Below are 10,962 nucleotides of genomic sequence, written 5' to 3'. Positions count from 1 at the left end.
GTTCTCTGCAAAAAAAAAAATAGGATCCTTTTAAATACATAATTCAATAAAGAACATTGTGTCTCATTGAATTTATCATTAGAGACCGTCTTTCTAGATCAGTGTCTGACCGAACGGCTCTCTGATTCTGAAGAGAAGCTACTGATATACAGAAAGTGACTGTAAAAGGAACGGGACGTCCAAAGAGCTTTTCTGAAAATGGCATTTTATTATTATTATTATTTGATCTGAAATAGACTGTCTCAAAGAGATTTACCTTTTAAAAAAGCACATTATTTGAAAAGGAATGGCTACTTTCTCAATACTTTCTCACTGTCATGTGACCAGGGCTATAACAGATGTACAGATACAAATTATTTTTTTTAGTTTAGGAATAAGTTTAAAGTTAATTGGAATTGTAAAGATAATATTTTCAAACTGATTTCCAAGAACACTGGCAATTATCCATTCATTTATCTTAGAAAAATAATGAGAATCTCTGATATCCTTTATGATGAAATCTAATATCCAATAGATTTTTGACTATTTTTCCAAAAAGTTGTGATTTTTTATTTATTTAGTTTTTTAAGTGCCCATTATGCTTTTTGGGATAATAATCCGAGATTTTAGCAAATCAAACCAGACACGTTGTCTTTCTAAAACAGCTGTATAATATCACCTTCAGAACTTAAATAATAGCCAAAGTTTTACTTAACGTTACCTGCGTCACAAAATGCTCACGAACTAGAAAAAACTCCCATCAAACTCCGACCCCGTCAGTGTCTCCATAGCAACGGATTATGGGTAGTTCTCTTCTGCCAAAGATTTTATCGAGATTAATTTATTATTAATGGTGAAATGGTAACGTTTGTGGCTAATAGTTGGCTGAATATAAATATTAACAATAAAATAATCTTTAAACCAATCAATATTCATGACTCTGTTGTAAAGTAAAAAAAAAAGACCATAACATTTTCATATTGTAGAATTATCAATCACATTGTTGTGTTGAAATATATAAAAATAAAATTATGTATGTTTAAAATCTGGAAAAAAAAACAAAAAACAAAAAAAACATTTGAATTGATTGGGTGAAGGGTGAATCCACTGGCTCCGTCTGCCAAATATTTTATCGAGATTAATTGATTATTAATGGTGAAATTGTCAAAACAATGAATATATGTATATATTAAAATCTAAAGAAAAAAAACATTTGAATTGACAATGAGGACACTTCCGGGGTGTTATATCAACACTCAGTTCGCCGTGCCCTGGGCGTTCAATAGTACCGCGGATGGGTTTACATTGGAGTTAGTGGAAAGCTCTGTGCGTCTCTTTTGACGCTAATGGCTGCCATGTGCGTTGAAAGTATACGCTGACGGACGTGTCAAAAGCGTAAGTATATTACGCCCCGGGAATGAGAACGGGTTGGATAAATGGAGTTATTGTCTCCCGAAAGAAAGAAGCGATTCTGAACTGTAACAAATTAGCATAATTCTATCCTATGATCTTCATTGGCTGCCGGTGAACAGCGTCTACTTTGCTCCGCCCTCAAACACTGTAGTGTATCTGAGACTGGAAGAGTTTGTGTTGTTCATGTGGAGAAGACGCTGTTTTCTGCTGACAAAGCAAATCCACTTTGATGAGATTAATATGGTAAAACTCACTCCATCGTTACTGTTCGTATGTTTCCATCCACCTATTTATATGCACATTTCTGGATATTGCACAAAACAAAAATGCTGGATGGAAACGCCAAGAAGTGCATAAATCCTAAAAATGCGTATAAAAAACTGTTTTTTATCCAATAAGAAGACTGCGACGGAAACACATTAACCGAATAAATCCCTCAATGCGCAACAATAACTTTGCCTCAGCAGAGGCTGTGATTGGATAACTGGACTAACCAGCGGACCAATCGTATCACAGCATCTCAAATGTTGGTTTGGTGATTCTAATATCAAGTGACGATTTTATTCTCTTGAACATATGGGATGGAAATGCTGCTTTATTCGCAAATGTTTTATGCGATATTTCAATTTTGCGCATAAGTTAAATATGCAACTTTGGATGGAAACAGCCACTGTATCAAGAGCTGAGATTCAGATATGCTAATCAGCGTTTCAGAGCAGAGTAGACCAATCACAACAGACTGGGCCATCTGACCAATCAGAGCAGAGTAGACCAATCACAGCAGACTGAGCCGTCTGACCAATCAGAGCAGAGTAGACCAATCACAACAGACTGAGCCGTCTGACCAATCAGAGCAGAATAGACCAATCACAACAGACTGGGCCGTCTGACCAATCAGAGCAGAGTAGACCAATCACAACAGACTGAGCCGTCTGACCAATCAGAGCAGAGTAGACCAATCACAACAGACTGAGCCGTCTGACCAATCAGAGCAGAGTAGACCAATCACAACAGACTGAGCCGTCTGACCAATCAGAGCAGAATAGACCAATCACAACAGACTGAGCCGTCTGACCAATCAGAGCAGAGTAGACCAATCACAACAGACTGAGCGGTCTGACCAATCAGAGCAGAGTAGACCAATCACAACAGACTAGGCCATCTGACCAATCAGAGCAGAGCAGCGGGGTTTAGAGAGAGCGAATCCTTGATTGAACCTTTTTAGACACTGAAAGAAAAGAGCTGACGCGGCAATGGATATTATGAGACTACTAAAGTGTTTTTTGACCTTGGATGCATGTAAACCTGTTGTAGGGACTCCAAAACAAGCCTTTAGAATAGCATAATAGGTGCACTTTATATAATTTGATATAAAAACGTTCAAAACAGCAAGATTCAGAAAGCATGTCAAACTACCAATGACGTCTTGTATATACTCTGAACATTAAACGAACACACACATATCACTTATATGAAGTCAAATGCTTTTCATTATTACATATTGTAAGATATATTGGTAACACTTTATTTTACAGTGTCTCTGTTACATTTGTTACATGCACTTACCATAGTAATAACAGTAAATTATGCATAATTACATGCAACTAACCCTCAACCAAACCCTAATCCTACCCTAACCCTATAGTAAGTACATGTAGTTTATTAATATTACTCAGTACTTAAATATATAATTACACTGTAACCGTGACACCTTAAAATAAAGTGTAACCGATATATTAAATATTGTAACAGTGAAATACTGCAAGCATTTTGTCCTTCCTTATTCGTTTATCTTTTTGGCATGTAGTTTCTATTGTCTAGCGAGGGTCATGCCATTGTTTAAATGAATTCATCTGTGTATTTGGCTTTCAGTTATTCAGGAATAACTTAAACAGTAAATGCACATAATAATCTGATGGAGCGCCACTTAAAGTCTTGAATGCTTGGATGCATTAACTCAAAAAAAAAAGACCAACAAGTTCATGTCCGAACAACAGGACAAAAAGCAAATATTGCCATGAAAACAAATAAAATGTGCTTTTTCTGGTTAAGTGATTCCTGTCTCGGTGAACTAAAGGCTGATGTTTTAACTAGGTGTCATCATAAGCTCAGAAACCTTTGACGTAATGAGATGTGAAATAACAGCAAACAATGTAAGAGCTTCTGCTATACCCTTTCTGGACAATTGAGCTCATTCACAGCAGGGTCACCAGTCAATACTCTTCTTTATCTACTGTGTTCAGTGGAAAGCTTCACAAAAGAGAGTATAAATCAAATGTTATAGGCAGGGAAACCAAATATGATATGGTGTTGGTCTCTCCCTACTGGACAAAGAACATACTGCATTAATGCAGTAATATACTTTGTCAACTTCACTGTTTACAAAGTATATATATTATATTACTGCATCAATGCTTAATTCTGCTCAAAAAAGGCTTAATTCTGACAGTAACTTCTGTTTTCCTGCCACATTTGTTTTATACTCTTTTTTGTGAAGATTTCCACCAAACACAAGATAAGAGAAACTCTTGTTTAATTGCCTTTCTCTTGAAAAAGATTACTCTTAATTTACTGTAATTTAATTACAGTTACTTCTAATGTAAATGCATTAAATACTGTATAGAATTCTACAGAAATCAATAGTAGATTTAACACCAAAATGTATGTTTTTTTGTATGTAACTTTCTCTCTTTAAATACTTTGGTCAATTCAAGAATAATTTATACAATTTTATATTATTTATTTAAAATAATTAAAATAGCTTTTTAATGTATCCTTGTGTTGTTCAACTGGTTGAGGTTGATATGGGATTTAGAAAGTAATTAGTAATAAGTAATGCAATACTAATGTAATCTAATTAGACGGTTGCAGATGTAATTAGGCTAGTAATTACTTTTTTTAGAGTACGGTAACTTACCCAACACATTATACGTATGGACATGAATTCATTCTGTCTGCTTTAGACCTACTTGATTAATCATCAGTATTGAACGTTAAAATAGCATTGTGTAGTGTAAAAAAAAAGAAAAGTTGCTGTCTTAAATTTTTAAGTACAGTCAACTTGAATGTTTAAGTCATTTCAACTTAAATTACATTAAACTATCTTAAAAAAAATGAGTTGAATCTTGTATAACTTTTTTTTTTTTTTAAATGTATTAAAGTCCCCTTGTAGTCAATCATTTTATTCCTTAAAATTCACCTTTGATCACCAAAATGACATTTAAAAGTTTTTTCCTTGAATTTTTTTTGTCATGCCTTAAAATAGCTTGACTTGACATGAATATGTTGACATGAACTCTATGGATATGCAAATGAGCCCCGCCTCCACTCACTCACTCAGCTCAGAGATCCACTGGTTGACGATCACACGTTGATCTGATTGGTTACAAGGTAGTTTGTGACGTCAGAAACACCAGCGATTTCAAAGCGTGTTTTTGAGACTGTCTTTGGTTCACTGCAGTTTTAAGGAGAAAATACTCAGCAATGGTGTCGACTTATGAATTTACACATGCTTTGTCTTAAAGCAGATTAAAAACACCACATAGACACATAAACAACATTAAAAACTTGATTTTCACCACAGGGGGACTTATTTTGATTGAGTTAAAAGCAATGCAAAAACATATGTTGCCATAATGGCCATATAATGTTTTTATAGCGTGGGTTTTGATGTTCAGTAGTTCATTTGAACGTTTTACTGGGCTAAATAAATAAATCTGAAATAAAACCATGACAGTGGGTTGTGCTTCATAATACAAATGCACATATGATGCCTCTTCTTATAGCATGCAACCATGCATTTACTTGCTGCATATATAGTGTACTTGTAAGTAGAGCTTTACTATTTACTAGTTGTTGTACTAAGCCTTGACCACTAGAGGGCGCAGTTTCAAACTTTTCTACAAACGTTTAAATACGACTAGGTCTATATATGTATGCATGAACAGAGGGGTATAAAATTGCCACAAAATATATAATTTAACAAGTGAATTGAACGGGTTTAATGACATTAATGTACACATCATCACACCAGGAACGTATGAAGGACACGTGACAGGTGGAAAGTTTACATTTACAGCACGACACACGCAAAATCCAAAAGAGCATAAAATAAGACATCGTGTGAATAGTTGTATATAAAATAGATACAGTCGTTGATTAATAAGAGCTTGTCGTCAGATAAGGCCTTAAACATGAAGCGTACATGCATGACATCTTTGTTGTGTTTGGTTGCACTCATTTTGAGCTTGTCTCGAGCATGCAAAAAAGTACAGCTGCTTAGATCTTCTCTCATGAGATCAAATGATGTAGCATAATTGCTTCCGTGAGTCCATTTGCTACAAAATATTGTAAACATATTATACATCAGCACCTGTAGTGTCCGCTTCAACAGTTCAACGAGAATGAATGGTCACTGGAAGGGTGAGATCATCAGTTGTGTGACCTTTATGCATCATTAATGGGTAAATGACAGCAGCTCAGAATAATGTTAGCTGTTCGCTAACACACAGTTAGCTGACTGACTTCATCACATCCACATGATATGAAATCATTACACTCCCAGGCTGCTGTTTTAATACACTCCATCACTGAGCACTGTGAGGTTTGACACACTGCAATGTGATATTGCTTGTATACAACTCTTCATATTGAGTATCAAACATTTTTTTTGTTGGTTGTTGCTCTGCGCGAAGAAAATGGTTCCAGAAAAAGTCCTCTGGATCAGGTGAGAACTGTCAACATGCTAGTGATACAGTGCAAGTGAAATGAATTCAGTGCTCTTATAAATACTCACTAGACTGCTAGTGTGATCCAATTAGTGTACCAGAACTAACTGTTGTAAAGGCCTAAATATATTTATAGTTAAAAAAAATATAAAACACGATTGGTCAATGCAGCGTTCCAGTAGTGCTAATATAACATAGAGAAACAGCTATGAAGCAAAACTATGGAGGCTTGATTTCGCCACTGAATAAAACATATTAAAAAAGTATGTTATTGCGACTTTTTATTTCACGATTATTTTTTTTATCCTCAGAAGTGTGAGATATAAACTCGCAATTATGAGGAAAAAAGTCAGAATTGCAAAAAAAAAAATAGAATTGTGAGATTAAAAAAACCTCGCAATTGCGAGAAAAATTTAATTGCGAGATTTAAACTCACAATTGTAAGAAAATGTCAGAATCGCGAGAGAAAACTGTAAACATTGTGAGATATAAACTCGTAATTGCGAGAAAAATAGTCAGAATTGTGAGATATAAACTCATAATTGCAAGAAAAAATTGCCAGAATTGCGAGATATAAACTCGCAATTGTGAGAAAAATAGTATGAATTTGAAAAAAAAAATTTGTCAGAATTGCGAGATATAAACTCATAATTGCAGGAAAAATTTTTCGAGATATAAACTCACAATTGCAAGAAAAAAGTCAGAATTGCGAGAAAAAATTGTCAAAACTGCGAGAAAAAATAGTCAGAATTGCGAGAAAAAAAGTCAGAATTGCAAGATATAAACTCGCAATTGTGAGAAAAAATGTCAGAATTGCCAAAAACAGTCAGAATTGTGAGATATAAACTCATAATTGCGGAAAAAAAAGTAAGAATTGCGAGATAAAAAGTCGCAATTATCTTTTAAATTTCTTTATTCCATGGCGAAATCAATTTTCCATACAAAGCACCTTTTAGCATATCAGAAACATTTGTTTTGTTGCATAGCAACATTCAGTCAAGTCTGGGACTGTATTTAGTTTTATCGGAATGACTGCAATTATTATAATAACAATTTAATAAAATATCAAAGCACCGAAATTAGTTCCAAAAGAAACCAAAACACAATCGTGTTGCCAAGCAACGCACAGACTGACAGTGGACTGATACAAAGAGGGAACTTTCAAGTTATGTTTTAGGAAAACTTTAGGAACGCTGCTTGTCCAATCAAAAATAGATATGAAATAAAAAAAGATATAGTTCCGGTCCTGAATGATTGATCAATCGCTAAAATATGATGCAAAACAGCATACAATCGCACAATCCTTAATTCCGTTGCATTGCAACATTCTGTCATGTCAGGGACTATATATTTTGGCGGAATGGTGGCTCTTTATGACGGTTTAATGAAAATAATATACATTATTACAATAAAAGCAACGAAAATAGCTCCAAAAGAAACCGAAACAGGATAGAGCGTCTCGTGCTAGCAAACAACACACATCTGGCTGATACTTGGAGCGAACTTTCCAGTGACATTTGAGGAAAACGTTATACTGCTTGTCCAATCAAACAGATATATTTAGATATATTTCCAGTACTGGGTGAAGATTGATCACTCGCTATAATATGACACCGACGCGAAACAATGTTCGCCGTATCACTGCGCACAATCGCTAGTTTCATTGCATAACAAAGCATGACGCTTTGTGAATTAGCTTAATAAAATAACAGTTTAATTTAAATGAAATGTGCATACTATCCGTCCTAAATAGTATTCGAAATTAGTGTGTCCCAAATCGTAGTTTGTTGAAATGAGTATTCCAAAAATACCCGGATCTACTTTTTCCGGTCAGAATCCGAGATCCATGCCGCGTTGGACGAGGATTCGATTAGAACTACAAACACCAATAAAAAAAAGTGTTAAAAACTACAAACAAACATGGCGGGTGTGCGAGTCTGACGGTTAAGCAGAGAGGTTTAGATAAAGGGGTTAGGCCAGTATCTAACCTGATGAAAATATATGTATTCAATGTTATCCACATTATATTTAATCTGCAACAACATTGTGAACTTCTGTAAAGGATCCGTTTGGTCATTAACTTTCAAATGCATCATTATGCAAATTGCGAACACATGAAAGACCCACGACATATCAACGTGACTACGTCTCTCTCCAAAACGATAGGAAATTTAAAAAAAAAAAAATTGTATGTGGAGGATTTTAACTGACAAGATGATTGACAGGGCAGTATCACGTGACTAAGCGACAGAGCTGTCCGTTAAAGACGCAGTTGTGATGAAGTAGTTTGTCCCTATAAAGTTCCCAACTGTCTTTTTTTATTTATTAATAAGCTTGAACTTGATTAGGCAGCAACTGACAGCCGTTATTAACGTGGTTCATCACTCTCTGTTTTAACTGCGCCACTTGCTCTCTCAGCACGCTCGCCGTGGACGCGAGCTCCGTGTTCTGGTTCTTCAGGGATTTCACTTTGTCTTCCAACCGGGAAATCCGCTCGAGTTTCCTCTTGCGGCATTTGGAGGCGGCGATCCGGTTGCGCAGCTTCTTTCTCTCGGCCTTTATGCGCTCTTGTGTGTCCATGTCGATGGGGGAGAGCGGAGGACTGTCTCCGAAGCTTTGCATGTCCGGAACGGTTTGCGGTTCGTCCTTTTGCGGTTGTTGCGTCGCCATTGGGTGCGCGGGCGGCGGCGGAGGGAACGGAATCGTGTCCGTTGAATAGTTCACCGTTGTACTTCCGTACGCGTTTAAGTTCGTATACACGGGCAGGTCCGTGGGCAAGGCGAGGTTAGAGCTGCTTGTGAGTCGGTTAAGCGTCGGTGGAACACACGGTCCACCGTTCAGCTGGTTCTGCTTGTGAAGGTCCTCCAGGGCTTTGACGAATCCCTCCGCGAACTCCTGCTCGTCGCTTACCGACTTCGGGTAGACGAACTGCGAGGTCGGCGTGGTGGTCACCATCCCGTTTGACTGAATAATCAGCCTTTCCAGCTCTGGAGAAGCCAGTTTGAGGAGCCCCAAATCGGGTGAATTAAGAATCCCCTCGGCATCCCTCAAATCTGGCTTGAGGTTCGAGCTATTCTGGTCGTCTAGGTTCAAACTCATGTCTTTCTTCATCATAATGCTTGATATTCCTTGGATATCCTCGTCTGGGTAAAGGCTTGTTCCCATCCTACTACACCCAGTGAAGGGTGTCCAAACGACTCATTTGATCGCACAAGTATTTCCTTGAACGTTTATTTTTATTCCCTTGATCGATTTATGGTATTGTTTTACGATATTGTTGTTTCTCCCTTGCGCGAGAGGTGTTCTCTATGGGCGTCAGTACGCATTTGCAAGTTTTCTATCCCTAAAAATTCCATTATGTCACTTTAGAACGCTCAGATTGGCCAAAGATGACGTTTTCTTCCGGTTTCATTTGCATAAAGGGGCGGCGCTCGCCGCTGTCGCCACAGAGACGGCGAGTAAACGGCAAACAGTGCGGTGCATTGTGGGTTGATGTCATAGCGAACGTAGAGAGCGCGCGAGGGTGGGGAAACAAGGCAGCCTGGCTGGTAGAAAATGTTCCCTTATTATTGAACATGTTGAAGGTCTTTGTACGCTTGATCAAGTGTTCCAGTTCCACTCTAGCTTTTTTATCTGATGGAATAATCCACACTCGTGTAGTAGACTGAGTTTGAAATAGAGATGTGAATATTTCCTATTCATTTTATCAACCCCAAGTCTTAAACTTGGTTTCTGGTTTCCCAGTTTTGCCCAGACTTGTTGATCCCACTGTACATAATATACACTTTAAATATTAGATATTTAAATGTAAGCCTATATATGCACAGCCACACTCAAAACACTTTCACACTCAAAAAACACACTCCAAAAGCTAAAAATGTTTATGAAACATAATGTTTCAATAGCCTGTGTATATTATCCAACATAGGTCGGACAATAAAACTATAAATGCTTAGAAGTTGCGTAATGCTTACAAGAGAGATGAAAGTCTGCAAGTGCACTCAAATAAATTAAAATAAGCATTTTTTCAAGATTTATGCATTTCAATTAATGGTAAAATTCCATTGAATAATGTTTACATATTCATATTATGCATTAAGAATTTTAAATGAGTAAAAAACAAACCTAGAGCTTAATAAAACATTTTGTATAAATCTTAATAAAATGAGTGAAATAACCATTAACTTTGATTCATAAATTATATATTTTTGTTACATTTAAGTGTTTTATTAAGCTAGTTTTTTTTACTCATTTAAAATTATTAATTCGTAATTTGAATATGTAAGGATTACTCAGTTCAATTTTATAGAATTTTGCCATTAATCGAAATGCGTAAATCTAAAAAAAGGCTCATTTTAATTTATTTGTGTGTACTTGCAGACTTTCATCTCTCTTGTAAGCATTACGCAATTTATAAGCATTTATAGTTTTATTGTCCGACCTTAAAGTATGTTGGATAATATACACAGGCTATACTGATGAAACATTATGTTTTAACATATATTTTTTATATATTTTGCACTTAATGCATAAGTCATGTGTCATACGAAGAATATATTATAATAATATATTAGCAACATGAAGAGTATTTTAATGTTTTCAGACATATGACATAATGGATATCTGTTATATCCATACTTATGAAAGAAGATACTCCAAATAATTTGCTTTTAAATGCATTTAAAATCTTAGTTGTGATTATAACCCAGATTTTGGTTGTGATTTGAACACAGTTGATGTCAAAACTCACTTCATATTAGACGAAATGTGGATTTGGTAGCAAACTTGTTGCAGTTTAGTTTAGTCAAACATATTTCTTTTATTTCCCATACGTTTTAAGCTT

At 35.9% G+C, this 10,962-nt stretch overlaps 1 protein-coding gene across 1 annotated transcript; it reads right to left on the bottom strand.

The window, feature by feature from the left end:
• Positions 1 to 5,366: 5,366 nt before the first annotated feature.
• On the bottom strand, positions 5,367 to 9,476 carry jund (JunD proto-oncogene, AP-1 transcription factor subunit). Its single transcript, XM_084121038.1, has one exon. The coding sequence runs from the start codon at positions 9,282 to 9,284 to the stop codon at positions 8,445 to 8,447; it is 840 nt and encodes a 279-aa protein (XP_083977164.1). The 5' UTR covers positions 9,285 to 9,476; the 3' UTR covers positions 5,367 to 8,444.
• Between the last annotated feature and the right edge of the window lie 1,486 nt (positions 9,477 to 10,962).

Source organism: Abramis brama, assembly GCF_963993115.1.
Source record: "Abramis brama genome assembly, chromosome: 7".
NCBI classification, from domain to species: Eukaryota; Metazoa; Chordata; class Actinopteri; order Cypriniformes; family Leuciscidae; genus Abramis; species Abramis brama.
Note: the sequence above shows the minus strand (reverse complement) of the source record. Positions and strands in the feature narration are given on the sequence as shown.

Excerpts from the sequence above, each read along its gene's own strand:
- jund (XM_084121038.1), bottom strand. The coding sequence starts at position 9,284 with ATGGGAACAAGCCTTTACCCAGACGAGGATATCCAAGGAATATCAAGC.